At 48.2% G+C, this 24,142-nt stretch overlaps 1 protein-coding gene across 1 annotated transcript in view; it reads left to right on the top strand.

Moving 5' to 3' along the window:
• COL23A1 (collagen type XXIII alpha 1 chain) overlaps window positions 1–24,142 on the top strand; it is a 314,350-nt gene that overhangs the window by 8,453 nt on the left and 281,755 nt on the right. The window contains exon 2 of the mRNA XM_008255487.4: window positions 21,487–21,553. Within this exon, the coding sequence (XP_008253709.1) occupies window positions 21,487–21,553 (67 nt within the window). The remainder of the gene's footprint in view (window positions 1–21,486; window positions 21,554–24,142) is intronic.

Here is a 24,142-nt window from a genome sequence, read left to right as displayed (position 1 = left end):
GAGAGAAAGGTCTTCTTTCCGTTGGTTCACTCCCCAAATGGCCACTACAGCCGGCACTGGGCCAATCCAAAGCCAGAAGCCAGGTGATTCTTCCTGGTCTCCCATGCGGGTGCAGGGGCCCAAACACTTGGGCCATCCTCTACTGCCTTCCCGGGCCACAGCAGAGAACTGGACTGGAAGAGGAGCAACTGGGACTAGAACCCGGTGCCCGTATGGGATGCCAGCACTGCAGGCAGAGGATTAACCAAGTGAGCCATGGTGCCAGCCCCATGCTCCTTCCTCTTTGCCCTTGGACTTCTTGTCAGCTCTCCAGCTCCTGCTCCTGCTGGGAAACAGCACCTCCTTTAGCTACGATTTTTTTTAAAAGATTTATTTTATTTATTTGAAAGACAGAGTTACAGAGAGAGGAAGAGAGAGAGAGAGAGAGAGAGGTCCTCCATCTGCTGGTTCACTCCCCAGATGACCACAATGGCCAGAGCTGAGCCAATCCAAAGCCAGGAGACAGGAGCTTCTTCCAGGTCTCCCACGTGGGTGCAGGGGCCCAAGGACTTGGGCCATCTTCTACTGCTCTGCCAGGCCATAGAAGAGAGCTAGATCGGAAGAGGGGCAGCTGAGACTAGAACCAGTGCCCACATGGGCTGCCAGTGCTTCAGGCCAGGGCTTTAACCCGCTGTGCTACAGCGCCGGCCATAAACTACAATTTTAGACTCATTACCGTTGTCCCTTGGTATCCATGGGAGAGTGGTTCCAGAACCCTACAGATTCCAAAATCTCTCTGCAGTATTTGCATAGAATCTGTGTGTGGGGAGCAAACCGGACTAGACTGAGTTACTGGAATTAAGACTTATTCTATGCATCTGCTCTCCCACAATATGGCGCTGGGAGAGAAGTAAACAGCTTCCGCACAGCTGCCTCCAGTTCAACTAATAAACTGTAGGGCTTGCTCCTGATTGGAGGAGAGCGGCGTACTCGGCGTGTGGGCAGCCGAGTTAGGATTGGCGGAGGAGGACTATAAAGGAGGAGAGAGACGGCATGCACCAGGAACATCTATGGGGAACATCTAAGGGGAACATCTAGCTGAAGGAACACCTGTGCAGCCCCCAAGAAAGCCGGCCGGCGGTGTGCCGCTCCCCTGCGGAAGTGGGGAATGTGGCCAGGGGGAACTGCCCTTCCACGGAGGTGGAAGGGATAGTAGCCAACCTGGGAAGAACCAGCAGCAAACCCGGGGAGGGCCGAGCAGACGAAAGAACAGCGCAGGGTCCTGTGTCGTTCCCCCACGAAGACGGGGAGCGACACTGTGCACATCCTCTTACTCACTTTGAATCATCTCTAGATTCCTTATGCAATGTGAATGCTGTGTAAACAGTTGTTACATTGTATGGTCTAGGAAATAATGAGAAGAAAAAAAGTCCTTGCACGCTCAGTACCAATGCAATTTTTTTTTCCGAATATTTTTGGGCCACAGTTGGTTGAACCATGAGTGCAAGACCCATGAGTATAGAGGGATATATTGGGAAACAGCACACCAGCTTGGTGATTTTTCTCCTTCCTCCTTCTTCTTTTTTAAATAAACAAAATACCTCAGTTTAACCTGATTAATGTTACTGATAACACCACCACCCTAAAACCAGAGCTATTTAACTTTTTTAATAAAAGATTTATTTATTTATCTGAAAGGCAGAGTTATGGCTAGAGAGGGAGAGACAGAGAGAGATATCTCACGTCTGCTGGTTCACTCCCCAAATGGCCACAATAGCCAGAATTGAACCAGGCTAAAGCCGGGAGCCAGGAGTTCATCCAGACCTATGTGGGTGGCAGGGGCTCAGGCACTTGGGCCATCTTCTGCTGCTTTTCCCAGGCCATTAGCAAGGAGCTGGATCGGAAGTGGTGCAGCCAGGACTGGAACCAGTGCCCATAGGGGATGCTGGCATTTGTAGGCGGCGTTTTCTTACCCACTACTCCACAATGCCGGACCCCCTCCTCTGTATTTTTGTGCAGCCGGTGGTTCCCTGGGGAATGTCCTTCACTCTGCTATTCTTTGGAACGTGAGGTGACTGATAAACAAGAATGTCTTTAGGGTTTTGTTTTTCGTCTCCATTTTAGGACAGCCAGACTTGTCTGTGACAGATGCACTCTGCTCCTGTGCTAGACTGAAACTGTTGCTTCGCTGTGAAGTCCTGTGCATTAGTTGGCTTTTCGGGTAACAAAGTACCTGAGGCACTGATTCAGAAAGGAAAAGCTTGACTTAGTTCATGGTTCTGGAGGGTTCAGTCCAGGAATGGGCAGCCCATTGCTTTGATCTCTGTGACACACAAACAGGAAAAGGATCACGCGGCCAGGCAGGAAGCAGGCAACTCAAGAAGTCAAAGGGAACAAGTGAGTGCCCTATAACCTCCTAGTAGGCCCCGCCCCCTAAGGTAATAGCCCCCTGGCCACCAAGCCAGTAGCATGTGGGTCTCTAAGGGAGGCCCCGATTAATATCCAAACCATAGCATCATACTACAGGTTTTAGCTTGGGCAAGAGGGATTCAATATATAAAGTTTTAATTTTAATTTGATCTGTTATTGCAAGCAAAAAGCCTTAAAAAAAGTCCGAAGCTTTTAGTCCCTGTGTTGATCTGATGAGAAACTTTCCTGGAGCAGCACTGGGCAAGCCAGGCACAGTACCTGGTTCCCACTGTGACTTATTCCGTGAGCCAGCGGCTCTGGTTTGGGAGAGTTCCCTGAGGCCTCGCACCACCCGCATCTCTTTTCCCATTCAATTTTCTCCATGTGCAGAATCGGGATTAATCTTTAATTGTTGACACAAGCACTCAGAAAACATTTCTTCATCATGTCCGGAAACATATTTTGGGACTAGGCACGAACCACTGGAAGAAAAAAAATTAGTCTGCAGATGTAGTTTTTAAGAAAGTCACGGCACTGTTCTCTTCGGAGAGGCCACAGGAGCACAGTTGGGTGCCTCTCCCGTGCCCACCCAGGGCATAACTGCTCACCGCTGTGTCCTCCAGCTTCCTAATAGTCGCCTCACCCAACTGACATGGGGTTCCCCCTCCCAGAAGGGGCGGCTGCAGGCTTGAGGTGACAGCGGGCTCCATCTGAACCCAGATATCCTGGGTGACCTGGCTGCTAGTCCTGAGACCTTTCTGGAGCCCCACAGACTTTTTTTTTAAAAAAGATTTATTTATTATTATTTGAATGTCAAAGTTAAACAGAGAGAAGAAAAGGCAGAGAGAGAGAGAGAGGTCTTCCATCTGCTGGTTCACTCCCCAATTGACCGCGACAACCAGAGCTGCGCCAATCTGAAGCCGGGAACTTCTTCCGGGTCTCCAACATGGGTGCAGGGACCTAAGGGCTTGGGCCATCTTCTGCTTTACCAGGCCATAGCAGAGAGCTGGATGGGAAGTGGAGCAGCTGGGACTTGAACTGGCACCCATATGGGATGCCGGTGCTGCGGGCAATGGTTTTACCCGCTACACCACAACATGAGCCCCACCCCGCAGACTTTGAGCAGCAACACCAGCAGCTTCTCCTGCAAGTGGCCGTCCTTGCAGATGTGATGTACATGATGTGAGCGAGACACTAGCACTGAGCAGATTTGGATCCACATCCCAGCTCTGCCGTTTGCCAGCTGCATGACTTCAGCTCCCTGACTGCCATTCCAGAGCTCAGTTAGTCCAGTCGTTTCACAGCAATGGTAGTCCTCACTCACACATTTTCTGTAGAAATGAAAGAACATGGTGTGCAAAGTGCTTAGCCCACCGTGCCCATGCTAACAATGGCTGTTCTCATTAGAATGCCTTCTTTGCCTGAGTCTAAAAGAAATGTTGATGTCTGTTGGCTAACTGGAGAGTTCCCATGGTTTTGTAGCTGACCTTGAAATCTTTCTTTTTAAAGATTTATTTATTTATTTGAAAGGCAGAGTTACAGAGAGAGAAGTAGAGGCAGAGAGAGAGAAGAGATCCTCCATCCACTGGTTCACTCCTCAAATAGCCACAACGCCTGAAGCTGGGCCAGACTGAAGCCAAGAGCCAGGAGCTTCTTCTGGGTCTCCCATATGGGTGCAGGTGCCCAAGCACTTGGGCCATCTTCTGCTGCTTTCCCAGGTGCATTATCAGGGAGCTCGATTGGAAGTGGAGCAGCTGGAGACTTGAACCAGCACACATGGGATGCCTACAGCTTAACCCACTGTGCCACAGTGCCAGCCCCCATCTAAGAGCCTTTAACATTGAGAATCTGCCATTCTGTTAGACTTACAATAGCAAAAAGGTGTCAGTTAACACACACATCCAATCTCTGAGTCAGCAAACAGAGCATAGGACTTGGTGATAAAAGACTGGCAAAAGCCTGCCCTGAGCTTCATAACCCTGGTTTTGGTCTCTACTGTGAGCAGACTGAGTTTTCTCATTTAATTAAAGAATTTCATATTTATGACCAAAATAAAAATCAAATTACTCATGAGAGTAATGATGTGAGTTTGTCATTGTGAAAGATCATACTACTCAGGTCAAACCTACTCAGTTTGCTTTGATTAATTGAACAGTTAGTTGTGTAATTATGCAATATGGCGCAGACACCTCTAGACTCTTGTGATTACCCAGTGAATTCAAGGCTTTTTTTCAGTTCACACTGGCAGATGAGATCTGTGTTTCCTGATCCAGCCATGAGTGGGGAGGTTGCTTTCAAATGGGAAATGTCAATTTCTAAAATGGAATTCACTTCCAACTTTGAATTGTGAAACAAATCATAAAGCAATCAGAATGCATTCTGGTGGTTTTTTTTTTTTTTAAAGATTTATTTGTTTATTTGAAAGTCAGAGTTACACAGAGAGAGAGGTCTTCCATCCAATGGTTCACTACCCAGATGGCCCCAATGGCCAGAGCTGCGCTGATCCGAAGCCAGGAGCTTCTTCCGGGTCTCCCACATGGGTGCAGGGGCCCAAGCACTTGGGCCATCTTCTACTGCTTTCCCAGGCCATAGCAGAGAGCTGGATCGGAAGAGGAGCAGCTGGGACTAGAACTGGCGCCCATATGGGATGCCAGCGCTTCAGGCCAGGGTGTTAAGCCGCTGTGCCACAGCGCGGGCCCCTCATTCTGGTGTTTTCCAGAATATAATTTAAAATCTACTCAACTTTAGGCCTCCAGGGAGAAACATCACACCAAAAAAGCAGGCTCTATTGATTTATTTAACTAGGCCTTTTTGTGGGGTGTTTGGCCTGCTAGCTCTTGCATCTAGTTTTCAGACCTGTATTGTGGTACAGTCACATGGGTGGGGCCAGACTGTTCATATGACTCATGTGCATGCATGCGAGTGTGCATGTATATATGTACATGTGGGTGAGCATGTGTGTACATGATCATATGTGTAAATGTTATGTGAGGGTGTGTGCACACATGCAGATGTATGTGTGCAAGTGCATATATGTAGTGTACGTGCATATATGTATGCGTGTATGTGTACATGCACATATGTGGGAGACCCAGTGTCCCTGTAAGCCCCCTTCACTGGACTCTGTAAGGCTGGTGCTGTGGGCCTTAGCGGGAGACCTGGGTGTGACTCTGCAGTTGCCATAAACCAAGCAGGATTCTGGAGTCAAGCAATTGGCTATTCCAAGTCTCACTGTCCTCCTCTGGAAGAAGAGTGGCAGTACCTGCCCCGCTCCCTTTCTGGGGCACTGGAGGGATACAGTGGGCCAGGGGAGTCATGCATCCTCCCCAGGACTACTGTGACAAGCCACCTGCGGGGCCAGCAATTCCCCTCCTATCTACTCCCTTGCTGATGGTGGAGTCTGCAGTCAGCTAGGGGTGGGGTGGGCGACATCTCCTCTAATTCCTTCTAGTGACGGAGCAGGAAGAAGCAGGTGCCTCTTCACTCAGCCCTGGTCATCCTGTCCATGGTTGTTTAATGGACTTTCCTCTGTCCCCCTTAATTTAGCCCCATTTTTCATGGCCCTTCTTTGCATCCTCAGGAAATTGATTCAAGACCCCTTGAAGATACCAAAATCCATGGGTGCTCAATCTTGTACATAGTATTTGCACATCCTCCCTTCAGGTCATCTTGGGATGGGCTGTAATCCCTGATACAATGTCAGTGCTACGTAAGCAGTTGTCATGCTATATTGTTTAGGGAGTAATGATGTCTGTACATGTTTTTATATTTTCCATCCAGGATGGGTTGAATCCATGGATGAGGAGCTGGTGGACGCAGTGGAGGCAAGTGTCCTTCCTCAGTTGTCTCTCTGAGTCCTGCCACTCCATGCCCCAGGCAGGTTGGACCACTGCTGCCTCATTCATCATCCTAAATATTTCTCAGTGTGTCTTGTTCCTCATCTCCATTACCTGTGGGCCCAGGAGGTGAAGACTCCCCACTGAGCCCAGCACCTTGGGCCCCTGCAGCCTCCTCACTGCCCTGCTTCACGTGGGTCCCTACAGGGTCTGGGAGTGGTGGTCACAGGAGTGGAGCCATGGAGGCCGGGAAATGGGCGTGTGCGGGATGCCATCTGTGCTCCTTTGCTGGGGCTGTCATAACAAAGCCCCACAGCCTGGGTGGCCGAAACAACAGAAGCGTGTTTCCTCCCTGCTCTGGCGGCTGGAAGTCTGACATCAAGGTGTTGACAGAGTTCCATTCTCCCTGGCTTGCAGGTGGCTGCCTTCACCGTATCTACACATGTTCTTCCCTCCATGTGCCCCCATCGCCTGCTGTTTGTACACCAGCCATGTCAGGTTAGGGCCCAGCCACAGGTTCTCATTCTACTTAATCACCTCATGAAGACCCTCTCTCCCTAGTCATGTCCGGGGGTACTAACGGACTTCCACATGGGACTTAGGACCACTCAGCTGTAACAGTTCAGGCAGGAAACCCGACATTCACTGTGGACAGGACTGAAAGAGTGGGGGAGCTCAGGGCGGGGGTTCCTGCAGGCCTGACACAGCGCTTCTCCCAGGCTGTGCCTGGAGGGCCTAGTGACTATATCTCAGAACAGCCTACGGCAGGCCTTCCTGAACAGATCCGACTCTGGATGGAAACCGTCTGTTTCCCCCACGAGGGCTATTGGTGGGATTTCTTTCTGTCAGTCCTGTGCAGTGAGCCTCAGAAGGTGGGTTCTGATGGGAAGTGATGTGTGTCTTTGAAAAATAATAGATGGGAACACGAATTAGGGATTAAAAAAGAACTGTATTCTGTTTGTAGACCAGCCCTTTCCAAACACACTCATGTATTTCTGGACTGGGCAGAGACCCGTAAGGAAATGTGTTTGCTGATGTGGTTTGGAAGAAAATCAAACTTCGTGCCAATTGGAGTCACTGATTAAACCCACATTCCCTCAAGAAAAGTTACAAGGCTGCTGCCAAGTGCCTAGGTTGTGCTGGCTGCTCTCACGATTGTCTTTGCTGAGTTTCTGCTGGGGAGGTTTTACCTGGCACTGAGTGATGCCTTGCCCCCAGGACACCTGCTCCACCACTCCCAGCCAGCCTGTGAAAGCCGTGCCGGGGGGTATTTTTTTGTTGTTTTAGGTATAATTGACACAGTGAACTGCACACATTTAAAATATGTAAGTTTGCCGGCGCCGTGGCTCAATAGGCTAATCCTCCGCCTTGCGGCGCCGGCACACTGGGTTCTAGTCCCGGTCGAGGCGCTGGATTCTGTCCCGGTTGCCCCTCTTCCAGGCCAGCTCTCTGCTGTGGCCCGGGAGTGCAGTGGAGGATGGCCCAAGTCCTTGGGCCGTACACCTGCATGGGAGACCAGGAAAAAGCACCTGGCTCCTGGCTTCCGATCAGCGAGATGCGTCGGCAGCAGCGTGCCGCCTGCGGTGGCCATTGGAGGGTGAACCAATGGCAAAAGGAAGACCTTTCTCTCTGTCTCTCTCTCTCTCTCTCACTGTCCACTCTGCCTGTCAAAAAGAAAAAAAAAAAAGAAAATGTGTAAGTTGATTATCTCTACCACTGGGAAACCCTCTCTACAATCAAATAATTAACAAATGTGTCAGCCTCCACGGTTTTCTCCTGTCCCCTGGAGTCTCCCGTCCCTCCCTGCCTGTTGCCTCAGTGCTAGCTACTGACTTCTGTCACTGTGGGCTAATTTGCACTTCTCAGGATTTTTATATGAGTGGACTCACACACTCTGGGAGTGGGAAGGTCTAGTTTCTTTCACTCAGCATAATTAGTGAGAAGTCCTTTGATACTTTTGTGTAATAGTATTGCCATTACCTGGCTTTTCCGTTAGTTGTATTTCATTGTATGGATATACAACAAGTTGTTTATCCATTGATGGACATTTAAGTTACTGACAGTTTTTATCCCACAAACAAGGCAGCTATAACATTCGTGTGCCAGTGTTTATATGAACAGATGCTTCCATTTCTCTTCCATATAAATGCCTTCACTGGGAATGGTTGATTATATGATAGGAATATGATTAACTTTTTAAGAGCTGCCAAAGTGTTATTTAAAGTCATTGCATTACTTTAGATTCTCACCAGCAGTGTATGAGAGTTCCGGTTGTCCATATGATGTGTCTTTTTATTGTTGTTGTTCTGGTTGCTTTTAGAATTTTCTCTTTATCACTGGCTATTTTTCTTTAAGCTTTATTTTATTTATTTGAAATGCAGAGTTACTGAGAGAGAGAGAGAAAGAGGTCTTTCATTTGCTGGTTCATTCCTCGAATGGCTTCAACAACCAATTCTGAGACAGGCCAAAGCCAGGAGCCAAGAGCTTCTTCCAGATCTCCCATGTAGGTGCGAAGGCCCAAGGATTTGGGCCATCTTCTGCTGCTCTCCCAGAATGCTAGTGAGGAGCTGGATCAGAAGTGGAGCAGCCAGTACTCAAACCAGCACCCATGTGGGATGCTGGCGCTGTAGGCACTGGCTCAACCCATTACACCACAGTGCTGGTCCCTATCACTGGCTTTAAGCAATCTGATTTTGACATGTCTTTGTGTAGTTTTATTAATGTTTATTGTGCTTGGGTATCATTGAGATTCTTGGATCTGTGGCTATATAGTTTTCATCACATTTGAAAAACAATTTTAATTAATATTATTAAATTATTGTTTTTAATTTTCCTTTTGATTTGAAAGGCAGGGAAACAGAGACAAAGAAAGATCTTCTGTCGACTGGTTCTCTCCCCAAATGCTTGCAACAGCTGGAACTTGGCCAGGCTGAAGCCAGGAGCCTAGAGTTTAATCCACATCTCCCGCATGGATGATAGGGACTCATGTATTTGAGCCATCATCTGCTGCCTCCCAGAGTGCACATCAGCAGGAAGCTGGAATTGAAAGCAGAACTGGGACTTGAAAGCAGAGCTGGACCAGGCATCCAACATGGGATATAGGTGTCCCAAGTGGAATCTTACCTGCTGTGCCAAACACTGTTTACTATTACATCTTCAAATATATTTTTTAAAAGCTTTACTGACTTATTTGAAAGGTGGAGTAATGGGGGCAGGGAGGTTTTGAGAGATTTTCCATCACTGGTTCACTCCCCATGGGGCTGCAACAACCAGGGCTGGGCCAGTCCAAAGCCATGAGCTAAGAACTTACATGTGGGTGGCAGGGACCAAGTACTGGGACCATGATCTGCTGCCTTCCCAGACACATTAGCAGGAAACTGGATTGGTATCAGAAGATCTGGGACTTGAACTGGCACTCTGATAGGAGATGCATGTGTTCCAAGTGGTGGCTAACCTGCTGTACCCAGTGCCAGCCTTGTTCAATATTTTTTTCTATCTTGCCCTCTCTACCTCCTTTGGTGACTCCTCCAATTGCATGTAGTCAGGTCACTTGAAGTCCAACAGTTCACTGATTGTTTTCTGCATTTCTTTTCCTTTTAAAAAATTCTTTCTCTGTGCTCATTCGGAATAGTTTTCTCTGCTGTCTTCAGGTTCACTAATCTTTTCTTCTGCAGTGTCTAACCTTCCATTATGCCCCTCCACCATATTTTTCATCTCAGACATGGTATTTTTCATCTCTAGAATTTCAGTTTAGATATTGTAAATATCTTTTATGTCTCTACCTAGATTTTTGGATATATGCAATTTATTTATAATACTTGCTTTAAAGGGACTAGCATTGTGGCATAGATGGTTAAGCCTCTGTCTGCAGTGCCAGCATCCTATATGGGCACCAGTTGGAGACCTGGCTGCTCCATTTCCTATCCACCTCCCTGCTAATGCACTTGGAAAAACAGTACAAGATGGCCCAAGTCCTTGGGCCCTTGCTCCCATGTGGGAGACCTAGATGAAGCTTCTGGCTCCTGGCTTCAACTAGACCCAGCCACAACTATCGTGGCCATTTCAGGAGTAAACCAGAGGATGGAAGACCTCCCTCCTGTCTCTCCCTCTCTCTATAGCTCTGCATTTCAAATAAATAAAATAAATCTTTAAAAAAATTGTTTTAAGATCTTTGTGTGCTAATACTAATATTTGTGGGACTTGTGGATCAGTTTCAGTTTATTCAGTTTTCTAATCATTATGAGGCCTGTTTTCCTGCTTGTGATTTCTTATTGTATGCCAGACATCATGAATTTTCCCTCACTGGGCATGGATATATTTTTATTTCTACAAATATTCTTCAACATTGTTATAGTTATTTGGAAATGTAGTCATATATTGCTTAATGATGGGAATATGTGTGGAGAGATGTGTTAGGTGCTTTCATTATTGTGAGAACATTCTAGAGAGACTTACACACACCTAGGTGCTGTCACTCAACAGAGTCCCTCTGTAAAATCAAACAAGGTGGATAGGGCTGCTGGTGTGACATAGCACTCTGTTTTACAGTAAACTTTGGATTTTGTATGTAGAAGGAGTGTATTCTAAGTTAATGATAAAATGTATGGTACAAAAAATGCATAAGCCGGTAAGAGTCATTTATTATCAAGTATCATGCACATAATTGTGTGTGCTGTGCTTTTATGAGTGAGAGTGCTGTTGTGCAGTGGTGTATACATCAGTGTCACCACAGACTCGTGGGGAATGTGGTGTCCTCCAGTGTCTTCTGGTGGCTACAGTATCCCCAAGCAGTGGGAATTAGTGCTCCATGGTAACCTTACTGGATCCCTGTTGTCTGTGCAGCCCATTGTAGACTGAAGCTCTGCACATGACTGTAGCTTGACCCTTTGGGGTCTTGTTTCCAAGATCTGTTAGCTGAGACCCTCCTTGGCACTCTGTTAGTGTTTTGAGAGAGTGTAGTGTGAGGTTTACTGGCCTGGCTGGTGGGGACAGACACTCTCCCTACGCCATGTTGAGTGCATGTCTGCTGTTCCCTCCAGCCCATTTGCGTGACTTCCTGACCTCGGGTAGTTTCCTCCCCCACTTAAGCTGACCAGTCATCAGCTTAACACCCAAGGGGGCCCTTGGCAGATCTCTGTGGTTCTGTGTGCACCTCTCATCTCTCCAGTCCTCTGCTGTGCGAACCCTAACTGCCTTGGGTTGTGTTCCTGGACTCCCCAGCTCTGCCTGTCCAACTCTGGGAGGCTGCCAGGCAACACCTGGAGTTGCTTCCTTGTGCCCACAGGAAGGAGGCTGGAGCACTTGCTGTCACTGTGCAGTGGTAGCAGTGTCTCCAGAGCTATTGTTTCACATATTTTACTAGTGGATTTTCTTGTTGTTTTGTTGTTTGAGATCCTTGATGTTGTTCTAGGCAGGAGGGAAGATCTAGTTCTTATCACTCTGTTTTATCTGGAAGTGGAAATTCGTGATGTGGCCTTTGAAAAACTTTGGGATTATTTTAGATTGTTAGAAACATACACTGTGCATAACAGACATAGCTCTGGTACATTTGAGTACAAGCAGGAGCTGTGAATGTGGTGGGTAATCCACTTGTTTAGTTGAGTTACTCATCTGTTGACTTGGAGTTCATTGAAATGAGATGACCCAGTGGCCCTGGCTGTATCAGATGAGCACTTAATAAGCACTGGGCTCTCTCTGGAGAGAGAGGTTGCAGTGGAGAGGGAGTGTGGTGAGGGCCCATGGGCAGGAACTGTAAGCCACCTCTGGACACCAGCAGCCAGCCATGGGATGGGGGCCTCCATTCCACAATCACAGGAACCACAAGAACTTGAAAGAGGACTTGAGAGAAGCCCTCAGCCGACACACAGATGTCAGTCCCAGAGACCCCTTGTGAGACTGAGCTTAGCTGCCTATGCAGATTTCTGAACATGGAAGCTGGAAGACTGTGAACGGGTGCTGTTCCAAGAGACTAGTTTTGTGGCAATTCATTAGACAGCAGTAGAAAACACATAATTACTGTTAACTAAGATCAGATCATTCGTTATTGGCAATATTCTACCATTAATCCAGCAGATCTCAGCAAAAAGCAGCATGGAGGCATGTGACTCTTCTGCCAACTTTGAAGATGATGTTAACACATCTATATTGTAGCTTGGCTGCAGAGGGTTAGAATTCCGGTTAGATCTATGGAGCAGGCATTTGGCCTGAGTGAAGACACCCATTAAGATGCCCACATCCTACATCCCATATAGGAATGCCGGGGTTTGATGCCTGACTCTGCCCTTTCCCCATCCCATCCCTCTCCCCCCAACTCTAGCTTCTTGCTAATGTAGACCCTGGGAGTCCACAGTAATGGCTCAAAAGATTGGGTTCCACCCACACATGTGGAAGACCTGGATTGTGTTCCTGGCTCCCAGCTTCCACTCCTGGCCTGGGAGTTAAGGAATGACCTCTCTCTCTCTCTCTCTCTCTCTCTCTCTCTCTCTCTCTCTTCATGTCAAATAACTAGAATTTTTTAAAAAAATTAAAGATAAAAAGAATAGATCTGTGATGGGAGAACATAATTTCAAATCATGTATGGGATGTGGATCTGGTTTCCAGAGCTCTGACAATGCAACAAAATGACACCCAGCCTAGTTTTAGAGGATTTGCCTAGACCTGTGTTCAAACAAGATATGCAAATGGCCAATAAGTACGTGAAAAATACTCATCATCATTCATCACTGAGGGAATGCAAATCAAAACATCACTGAGATGCATTGCACATCCACCAGGATCTGTTGGCAAGGATGTAGAGAAATGGGAGTTTTCATAATGTCGCTGGTAAGAATGTAAAAAGTGGCTCAGTCACTGTAGAAAACAGTTTGATGGTAGGGTCAGTGTTGTGGTGTAGCCAGGAAAGCCACCATCTGCAATGCTGGCACCCCATATGGATGCCGGTTCAAGTCCCAGTTGCTCCACTTCTGATTCAGGTCCCTCCTCATGCACCTGGGAAAGTAGCAAAAGATGGCCCAAGTGCTTGGGCCCCTGCACCAACATGGGAGACCCAAATGAAGCTCCTGCCTCCTGGCTTTGACCTTGCCTAGCCCTGGCCATTGTAGTGATTTGGGAAGGGAACCAGTGGAAGATCTCTGTGTCTCCCTCTTTCTCTGTAATTCTGACTTTCAAATAAATAAATAAACCTTAAAAAAAAAAGAAAGAAAACATTTTGGTGAATCCTCAAAAGATTCTATAAGAAACTACCATAATACACAGCAATTTACTAGTGGGTATATGCCCCAAAGAATTGAAAACAGATATGAAAGGGATGCCAGTGAATGTTCACGGCAGCAACAAGGTCAAAGAGCTCCTGTGCTCATCAGTGGGTGAATGGACCCACACATGGTGGTGTAAATGTGCAGTGTAGTATTGTTGAGCCATCAAATGGAATGAAGCACTGCTACTTGATACAGGATGGAGGAATTAAAAAGTCTGACGCTAAGTGAAAGAAGCCAGACAAAAAAACCATTGTGTGATTCTGTTCATGTGAAATACACAGAATAAGTAAATCAAAGAGACAGAAGGCAGACTGGTGGTTGCCAGGGGTTGGGGTGGGGAGAGAAGAATGGTTCAGGGCTTCATTCTAGGGTTATGAAAATGTCTTTGAATTGGCTGGACAGCCCTAGAAAGAGGAGTCATTGCATTGTGCACCCACTTGATGCCACTGAATTGTCAATTTATATGATTTTATATTATGTCAATTTCACATTTTTTTTTACTTTTTTTTTTTTTTTTTTTTTTTTTTTTGACAGGCGGAGTGGACAGTGAGAGAGAGAGAGAGACAGAAAGAAAGGTCTTTCTTTTGCCGTTGGTTCACTCTCCAATGGCTGCAGCGGCCGGCGCATCACGCTGATCCAAAGCCAGGAGCCAGGTGCTTTTTCCTGGTCTCCCATGCGAGTGCAGGGCCCAAGCACTTGGGCCATCCTCCACTGCACTCCTGGGCCATAGCAGAGGGCTGGCCTGGAAGAGGGGCAACAGGGACAGAATCCAGGGCCCGAACTGGAACTAGAACCCAGTGTGCCGGTGCCGCAGGCGGAGGATTAGCCTATTGAGCTGTGGCGCCGGCCTATTATATCAATTTCAAAGAGTAGCTCTGTGCTAGCAGATAAAGTGGTATCATCATTGGTGGTGACTTCGTGATTCTACTACGTTTATTTTTGTTTTTTGAAAGGAACTGCAGATTTCACCAGTGTTTCCTTCTGACATCCTTTTCCTGCGCCAGGATCCTATCCAGGATTCCACGTTGCATTTCGTCATCAAGTCCCCTTCATCTCCTCCAGTTTGTGACAGCGTCTTGGTCTGTCCTGGCTTTCCATGACAGCCATAGTCTTGAGATGTGTGGGGCAGGCATCTTTGGGAATGTCCCTCATGCAGCATGGGCTACTGTCTTCCACAATGATACAGGGTCACAAAAGTGTTGGGGAGGAACACCCCATGGAGTTCTGTTTGTTGTCATCACCACTACCATCATCATCATCATTGTGGGTGTAGAAAAAGATTTAAAGAGGCCCAGAAGCACCGCCCTCTCTGGATGTGCGGCCCTTCCTTGGGATGGGAGGAGGCCACAGGCACTGGGCTGCAGCTGCGGGTTCAGTTCTGCCAGCCTTCCCTCTGGTGTTTGTGGTCTGTGTGTCCCAGGGTGGATCCTGGGACTTGGGTCCCCTGGAGAGACAGAATCATCTGCCCCTCATTCAAGAAGTGCCCCTGCTGGTGTTGTGGTATAGCCGGTAAAACTCTCACTGTGATGCCAGCATCCCACATGGGTGCTGGTTCAAGACCCTGCTGCTGCACTTCAAGTACAACTCCCTGCTAATGTGCCTGGGAAAGCAGTAGAAGATGGCCCATGTGCTTGGGCCCCTGCACCCACATGGGAGGCCCGGATGAAGCTTCTGGCTCCTGACTTCAGCCTGCGCCAGCCCTAGTTGTTGTGGCCACCTGGGGTGTGAACCAGTGGATGGAAGACCTCTCTCTTTCTCTCTGTGTCTCTCCCTCTTTGAAACTCTCCTTTCTGAATAAATAAATCTTTTTAAAAAGCAAACGGTCACACATACACACACACACACACACACACACACAGACAACAAAAAGTGCCCCTGGAAGGGAGATTTCAAGGTTTCATCTTGGCTCTTCTACTTCCAAGGTTTTAAAATTTTTAACTGAGAAGCTGTTATTACAATGACACAACAAACTTTTGTAGAAATGTATCCCAAGGCCAGCATTGTGGCACAGCGGGTTAAGTCACCACCTCTGACGCCAGCATCCCATATCAGAGTGCCAGTTTGAGTCCTGGCTGCTCCAGTTCTGATCCAGCTCCCTGCTGATGCACCTAGGAGACAGCAAATGATGACCCAAGTAATTAGGTCCCCACCACCCACGCAGAAGATCAAGATGGAGTTCCTGGTTCCTGGCTTAGACCTGACCCAGCCCTAGCTGTTGCTGCCATTTGTGGAGTGAACCAGTGGATGGAAGATCTCTCTCTCTTTCTGTCTCTCCCTCTCTCTTTGTCACTCTTCTTTCAAATAAAGAAATACATCTTAAAGAAGTGCAGGGGCCAGTGTTGTGGCACAGTGGGCTAAGCTGCTGCTTGGAATGCCAGCTTCCCATATGGACACCGGGTCAAGTCCTGGCTGCTCCACTTCCGGTTAAGCTCTCTGCTGTGGCCTGGGAAAGCAGTAGAAGATGGCCCAAGTGCTTGGGCCCCTGCACCCAAGTGGGAGACCCGGAGGAAGCTCCTGGCTCCTGACTTCAGTCTGATCCAGCACCAGGTGTTGCAGCCATGTAGGGTGTAACCAGTGGATGGAAGAGCTCTCTCTTAATAACTCTGGCTTTCAAATAAAATCAATAAATTTGTTGTTTAAAAAAAGAAGTGTACCCCACAGCCCTGCCACCTGTTTTAGTAGTTGTTGGTCTCCCATACCTGAATTTTCATAGATGTAGACATTTTATTATTATTTAAAGGTTTTTTATTTATCTATCTTATTTGATAAGCAGAACTTCCATGTATTGATTCACTCCCTAAATGCCCACAACAGCCAGGGCTGGGCCTGGCCAAAGCCAGAAGCCAGGAGCTCAGGTCTCCCATGTGGGCAAGAGGGACCAAAGTATTTGAGCCAGAGTGTGCATTAGCAGGAAGCTGGATCTGGAAGCGGAGCCTGGGCTTGGACCCAGCACCCTGACATGGGACATCTTACCCACCATGTCACGTGCCATGGGACATCCTATCCACCGTGCCACATGCCCACCCAGACCTTACATTTCCTGTGCCACAGCACTCCTCCTTGTTGTCCCCGCCATCTTCTTACAGATATTTCATGATGTGTGACAGTGTCACCCAGGGGAAGAGGCTGGTCTGCTGTCTGGCAGTGCAGCTCCTTTGTGAATGTTTACCTCTGATGATTTATTTCCTGGGGCTCTATTCCCTGGAGCAGGAATTTTCAAAGGATGGGAATATCCTTTTTGCAGCATTTTACAGAAATCAGTCATCACATCCTTTTTTGGATGTCAATCTGTATGTCATCGACTCAAAATCACTTGAGGATGTGATCAAACATGTGGTGAGTGTTCAAGTTGAGCGCTCCAACAGATCATTAATAAATTGATCGTCTGGCCACGGAATGCTGTTTTGAAAACCGCCGACTCCCTGATTAGTTTCCCCTGAGCTCTTGCCTCCCTCCCCCACGCTTCAAGTTCTCTGGAAAGGAGCGCCCCCCCACCCCACCCCCACACTGTCCTCGCTTTTTTTTTTTTTCCTTAGAAACTCAGCCTTTATTTACTTTGAGACTCAGGGCTTGTTTGCATATGTAAAACCAGGACCATATTGTTTGCAGATGCTAGGGTTGCTGCCAGATCATTGAATGTAAAACACTGAGGCTTTTAAATCATTTTTACAAACATGGACACAAAAGAATATTTTCTTAGAATTAAAAAAAAAAAAGCATGAAGTAAAGGCTGTGAGATTGGGTTTCTAGTTTCGAACATTTCCCTTTGTGTTCACCGTAGTGATGATTCAAAGGCTAGGAAAGTTGAGGGTCTAGAGGTGGGAGAGACCAGGAGATACAACTCTGCACATTCACTCCAGGAAAGCAAATACTTAGGAGTTAACAAGACCAGAGAGAGACTCAGCCCCAAGGATCCATCACCCCACCTACTTTTTTTCTCTTATCAACCTTTCCTATCTAGCTTTTTACTTTAAGATAAGAAGAACTTGGAAGTCATTGTGATCCCTATCAATATTTGATAAGACCTCCCCTCTGCTTTGAGAGAGGCCCAAATGTGAATAGCAGCTGTTAAAAGCTAATTGTTTTTAGCATTAAATGCTTTTGTTAGGGGCAGGCCTTGTGGTGCATTGGTTCTAGTCCTGTCTACTCTGTTTCTGACTCTGACCCTTGTACTGCCACCCATGCATGAGGAGACTCCCACTGAGTTCTTGGCTTCTAGCTTCTGCCTGACTCAGCTCTGGCTGTTGCAAGCTCTTGGGAGAGTGAACCAATGGATGAAATATCTCTTTCTCTCGTTGTCTCTCCCCTTCTGTCACTCTGCTTTCAAATAAATAAGACTTTAAAAAAATGCTTTTGTTTGGAAAAAAAAAAAGAGTGTGACAGTCCCTTTCATTCTGTCTAGCACTGATAACCAATGAAAGCTTCTCACATAAATGGGCTGGCTTAAGATAGAAGGCTGGGATTTTTCCTAAATGCATTTTGCAACCTGTTAGTATGAGTATCTGCAGACACAAATGCAATGGAAAAAGGGGGAGTGAGCACGGAGGTGCCACTCAAGCCTGCAGCTTCTGCACTGGCCCTGCATCCAGGCTAGAGGAACATCTAACTCTCAGGTCCCAGGCCAGAAGCCTCAGCCCTGTTGGGGGGGGAAAGGGAGGGGGAGTGTTGCCTACTGCTGCCTGTAATGGGGATGTTGCCACCTGGTAGGAGCCCTTGGCTGCTGTTGGGGGTCTCTAGAGGCTAGGGGATAGCCCAGGCTGTTCACAGGTGGTAGCTTTGGAACCCGCAAGAAGAGAAGGCCTATACTTCCAGGAATGGAGAGTCCCTACCTGTACTTCGGGGGAAGAAAAGTCCTTGTCAAGGTCCCCGTGGGTGCCTAAAGGTCAACCAATGAGGATCAGGCCTAGCTCAACCTTTAACCCCCATACCCTGTATCTATAAAAGGAGCCATCCCAACCTCTGATGCAGGACTCCCCCACCCCCACCCTCCGCCCTTATTGGGACCTGGAAACCTCGCCCAGGAGTGGAATCCCAATAAAAGCTTGTGAATTAATTGATTTGTCTGCCTGGGAAGATTTGTTACACACCAGACACCTTGCAACAGGGGCACTCTGGGCCAGCTGGGTGACTTCAGGCCTGAGCAGGAGTGAATGACAAGTGGAAGTCCAGCTGGGAGCTGAGGGCCTGGTGTCCAGAGATGTAACCAGGTTCCTGGGGTGAGCTGAGGGCCCTGCAGGGGCCAGGGAGGTGTTACCAGGTGCTTATTAATAAATTCACAATATTAATAAGCCTGTGGGTTCTTTTCACGAGTTCAGAGAAGAATTCTGAATACTGGCACAAATAAACAAGGCAGCATGATAAGTTTTAAGCTTTTTATTCAGTGAGAGAAATCTGGATTCATAGCAAGTACCCGGAGCCAGCAACACAGAGGAGCACACAGGCCAGGAAGCATGGTGCAGGTGGCCTGAAGGCTAGGCGCACCAGAGGCGCAGGGCAGCAATGGCAAAAGAGGCAAAAAAGAAAGGAGGCCCACTATGTTTCAGGCCTTCAACCCACTTCCAAAGGGGAGTAGTTAATTAGCCTGATTGGCAGGTGAGCGCACAGGTGTGGCCATGTAGGGGCATGCAGTCACACAGGGGGCATGGTGGAGGCATGGTCTTCCAGCTCACAAACCTGATCAATTTTATCCTATCTGCCTGCCTACAACATAGGTATACCTGAAGACATCAGCCTCCAGCCGCCTCTGGCTGCGTGGTGTTAATAACTCTGTCATCCATCCCCATGCTCTCTTAATACTTTACCCATTTCCAGTACCTGTGGGATGATGGGAAAGCTTGAGGACCTGGGAGTATCTTGCAGCCAGCCAGAGACACTGTCTTGAAGGCACCTCGGAGAAGTTTGTAGCTCCAGACTCCTGGTCCTGGGCTGTTCCAGCCAGCAGCAGTCAGGGCTTGGCTGACGTCCTGTCCTTTGAACATTTCAGGCTGAACGGTGTTAAATTCAGTGCCCTTGTCAAAGCTCGGTAAGACAGAGGGGTTTTGGTTTTGCGTTTTTTTTTTTTTTTTTTTTGGCTTTTCTTAAATATTAATTTTTAATTAGTTTTAAACAAATTCAGGTAAGGGAGATTTTATTCAGTACCGTTGCAGTAGGTAATGGGATTTTGCACTGGGAGAGAGTTTGGGCTCAGCTCTGAATACAGCCTAGGCAAGTGGGAACTGGTCACCAGGGAGGGTGCTTGCTAAGCTGGCCCCATGGGGTTCTTGCCGAAGACAGGCCAGGGCCACCAGACCTCATCTGGAGGGTGGGGAACCTGGCCAGTCATCCTTAGTGATTGGACACTGGGGCAGAGTTCTTGCTACACTAGGCTTTCATAGAGCGGTGCATGGACGGGCCTATGAGATGGTTCAAGCAGAGTGTTGTGAGCAGTGAAGGGCCCAAGGTCAGGATGCACCCCTCTCACCTCCTCTGCCACAGGCTTAGGTTTTCTTCTGTTCAGCCTGAAAGGTTGCTGCACTCACACAAGCAAACACCTTGCTGCTCTGCTTTGCTTTGCTTTTAGGGGGACATGCTTTTCCCCCACAGAAAGGTTAATGCGTGGGGTATCCTCACCAGGACTCAGGTTCTGGCTACTTTGAGGAGATGGGCTGGTCACTTCTCTCCTGCAAAGCTAGATGTGGCATTTGGGCAAAGTTCTTTTTTTTTTTTTTTTTTTTAAGATTTATTTATTTACTTGAAAGTCAGAGTTACACAAAGGAGAGACAGAGAAAGGTCTTCTATCCGCTGGTTCACTCCCCAGTTGGCCACAACTGCCAGAGCTGTGCCGATCTGAAGCTAGGAGCCAAGAGCCTCCTCTGAATCTCCCACGCGGGTACAGGGAGCCAAGGACTTGGGCCATCTTCTACTGCTTTCCCAGGCCATAGCAGAGAGCCGGATCGGAAGTGGAGCAGCCGGGACTCAAACAGGCGCCCATATGGTATGCCGGCACTACAGGTGGCAGCTTTTCCCGCTACTCCACAGTGCTGGCTCCTGGGCAAAGTTCTTTTTTCCAGGCTTGCATAGCCTGATGTGTAAGGCAGGGACCATTCATTCAGGTCTCAAAGGTTGCATCGAGGGTCAATTCACCGTGGGAGGATCAGGGTGCTGTGCACATGCAGAAATTCTTGTCAGATTGTACTGAACCAAGTTTATCTGGGCCAAGGATCCCCAGTGAAAAGAAGAGGGGAGAATGTTGTTGTCAGGGAGGATTTACCTGGAGCATCCCATCCAAGGCCTGGGAGCTGCAGCTGTGAGGGCCCACAGGGTTTCCTGGGTGAGGATGAGGGTCACTCTTCCTCCCTCGTGTTACTGATGACCCCTTTGACTTTTCCTGATCTGCAGGATGCTGTGTCAGATTTTCTTAAACTCTTGATTGAAATGTGTTGTAACAAAGCAGAAACCTGCTACCTTCTTTTCATGCACTCAACAGTATTCAGTGTTTACTTTTGTTTTTCTAAAAAATAAGGTTCACTCTAAAATTGCCTGTTGGGGCAGGCATTTCTCCTAGAGGTTAAGATTCCACTTGGGATGTCCACAGCAGGTGTCTGGACTCAAGTCCTGGCTCTGCTGCCAATTCCAGCTTCCTGCTAAAGCACACTGTGGGAGACAGCCCATGATGGATGGCCCTGCCACAGAGACCTGGATTGGGTTCCCAGCTCCTGGCCCAGCTCTGGCTGTTGCTGGCATTTGGGGATGGAACCAGGGAGTGGAAGGTATCTTTCTCTCTCTCTCTCCTGCCTTCCCTGTCTCCCTCCAACTCTTTCTCTCTCTCCCAAATAAAGAATATTAATTCAAAAATGAAATTGTCTGTAAGATTTAATGATATTGTTAGAAAAGTTCTTGAAAGCACTACTACCACCATAGATCATTCATATGCATTTGCTCTTGTCAGTTTTCCTATTTTTTAACCCTCTCTGCTCTGAAACTCATCCTCATGTGTTTTTTTTTTCCCCCTTTTCTTCTCGGTTCAGAAGTTGGACGGACTGGCCAAGCTCCGAACTGTTCGAGAAGCCCCATCCGAGTGCGTGTGCCCCCCTGGTAAGTGCAGGTCAGCTCCTGGCGGGCCCCTGACTTCCAAAGCCTGGTTCTTCTCTCTCTTTGCTCAGGATGGCTGAGTGCTCTGGTCAAGAGATTGTGTCTGATTTCAAATGTGTTCCCCTGTGGAGGGCCCTGGGGGCGTCCTTTCTCCTGGCTCCTCTGGCTTGCTGGTTGAAGATCCCAGCAGGATGAACCCAATGTGGTTTATGGGTGATATTGTTGGAGGAAATAAGGGGCTGGCAGAGATGACAGCAGTATAGCTGCTGTTCCATTTTACTGGAAAAACAGGAACTGACGGAAGACACCACTCGCACAGGATCAGTGTCGGATGTAGGGGTGGGGAGTTCAATAGCCTGATGAATGTGGGCTTCGTGTTTTCGTTTATTTGTGGGTAGCAGAGAAAAGGAAAAGGAAATGCAGTTTGAATTATTCCAATGATCCTGTCTCTGTTGGTTGTTGCTTGTGTAGACCAGGATGGCTGTGAATAAAAACAGGGTTTGTATTGATTGTTGATTTTTGATCCATGTGGTTCACATCCAGATTCCATATCAGGTCCTCTCCTTGTTCTCGGGGAGCGTGGTGTGAGCTGTGATGGAGATGGTGTGGCCTCTGACCGTGGCATTTTCAGGGTCAGAGTGATCATTGCCCAGGATTGTGTATAGCACCAGCGAGTGCCTGGGGAATCGTCGTGGACCTCAGACTCCCAGCACACAGGGAAGGGCGACTTCTGGCTTCAGTTCAGAGAACACAGGAGCTGGACAGTGCACCTTGTCCTTGCTCTCACTCCTTACGTTTGCCAAGTTGTCTGGCATTTCCCAGGTCCACTGCAGCTGGTCCAGAAACCAGGCTCACTGCTGACACCTCAGGGGTGCAGGACCCTTCTGCAAAGGAGGGACCCACAGGGTAAGAGTCCAGCCTCCGAGACTTTCAGGGAGGGGAGCTGATGGTCAAGCTCAAGATCTTATAGGACCTCTGAGGTTTTACTAAAAGGAAAAGGACATGACAAGTAATGCCACCATTAGCAGGTCAGAATTGGGAGAGGCCATTGGTTAGGGACACAAATTCCTGACGTTTTAGATGAGCCGCGAAATGTGTGAGTTGGGGACCATCCCTCTTCCTGTCTCAGTGCCGTGTGGGTGTGCAGCCCGTCCTCCCCATCCGTGGGTTCCACATCTGTGGATTTAACCAACCATGGATCAAAAATAATCAGAAAAGAAATCGCATCTGCACTGAACATGTACAGACTTTTCCTTCTGGTTATTATTCACTAAACAATTCCGCCTAACAGCTGTTTATGAGGTGTTTGTGTTGTATTAGTATCATAAGTCCTCTAGAGATGATTTAAAGTATACATGAGGGCATGTGCGGGTTCTGTGCAAATACCATCCTGTTTTATAGAAGGGATGTGAGCATCTGTGGATTTTGGTATCCAAGGGGGTCCCAGAAGGAACCCCTGGTGGATACTGAGGGACCACTGTGTACTCATGTGAGTAAAGGGGAGGAGTCACAGCCCATTCATGAGATAGAATGACACTTGATGGGTTGCAAGCAGCACTTTGAAATTGTGAACCACCTGGACTGAAATAAAAAATACCGAGGGGAATATTGGGTTCAACTATTTATATTTGTAGGATGGCAGTGTGAACGGGATGCTGGCTACTGTGGGTTGCTGATGAAAAAGTTTAAAAGTCCCCAACGGGGGTGACCAATGGAGTGCCCTGAGGTGACACAGATAGTGCTTCTGAATGAGTCGGCACTGGGGCCAAGTCTTGGCTCTGCCACCAGCAGCTGTCAGGGTCTTTATCAGCAGAGGGTCACCACATTGGAGTGGGTGCTAACAGGCACCTGGGTAAAGCCCCTGGCCTAGTAGAGAGGGGGGCACCAGGCACTCCTGGCTTTCCTGCAGTGGGCAAGGGGCTGGCCTGGCTCAGTTCTGTGCTACTATAGTCTGTGATCAGCTGTCCAGTGGGTGGGGTCAGCTCTGCCCATCCGTGTCCACTCCTGCCACTTCCAGTCTAAGCATTCACTAGTGCCTATGAGACCAGAGCCCTTCCCAGTGGGAGGCTCAGGATCCTCACACCACATGGGAACAGAGGATGTCTTTTCTTCTTTTTGTTTAAAGATTTGTTTATTTATTCAAAAGGCAGAGTTACAGAGAGGCAGAGATAGAGAGAGAGAGTTCTTCCATCCGCTGGTTCACTCCTTCAGTGGCCACAATGGTTGGAGCTGGGCTGATCTGAAGTCAGGAGCCATGAGCTTCTTCTAGGTCTCCTACATGGGTACAGGGGCCCAAGCACTTGGACCATCTTCCACTGCTTTCCCAGGGCATAGCAGGGAGCTGGACCGGAAGTGGAGGAGCCGAGACTGGAACCGGTGCCACAGATGGCAGTCCCCACCACCAAGCCACAGTGCCGGCCCACAGAGGATTTCTTCTGCACATTTGAAGTGTATAGACTCAGACCCTCTGCCATTCCACTGGAGAGTCCCGCTGGGAGGCCGTGTAGCTGTCACAGACCCGAGCAGGCAGCAGCCGGCTGAGCGGGGCCCACTCTGAGGCTGCCACAGTGGAGGAGGGCATGACTCTCTCCC

Source organism: Oryctolagus cuniculus, chromosome 6 (assembly GCF_964237555.1).
Source record: "Oryctolagus cuniculus chromosome 6, mOryCun1.1, whole genome shotgun sequence".
Taxonomy (NCBI): domain Eukaryota; kingdom Metazoa; phylum Chordata; class Mammalia; order Lagomorpha; family Leporidae; genus Oryctolagus; species Oryctolagus cuniculus.
The sequence above is the reverse complement of the archived record's forward strand: the minus strand, read 5'-3'. Positions and strand labels throughout refer to the sequence as shown.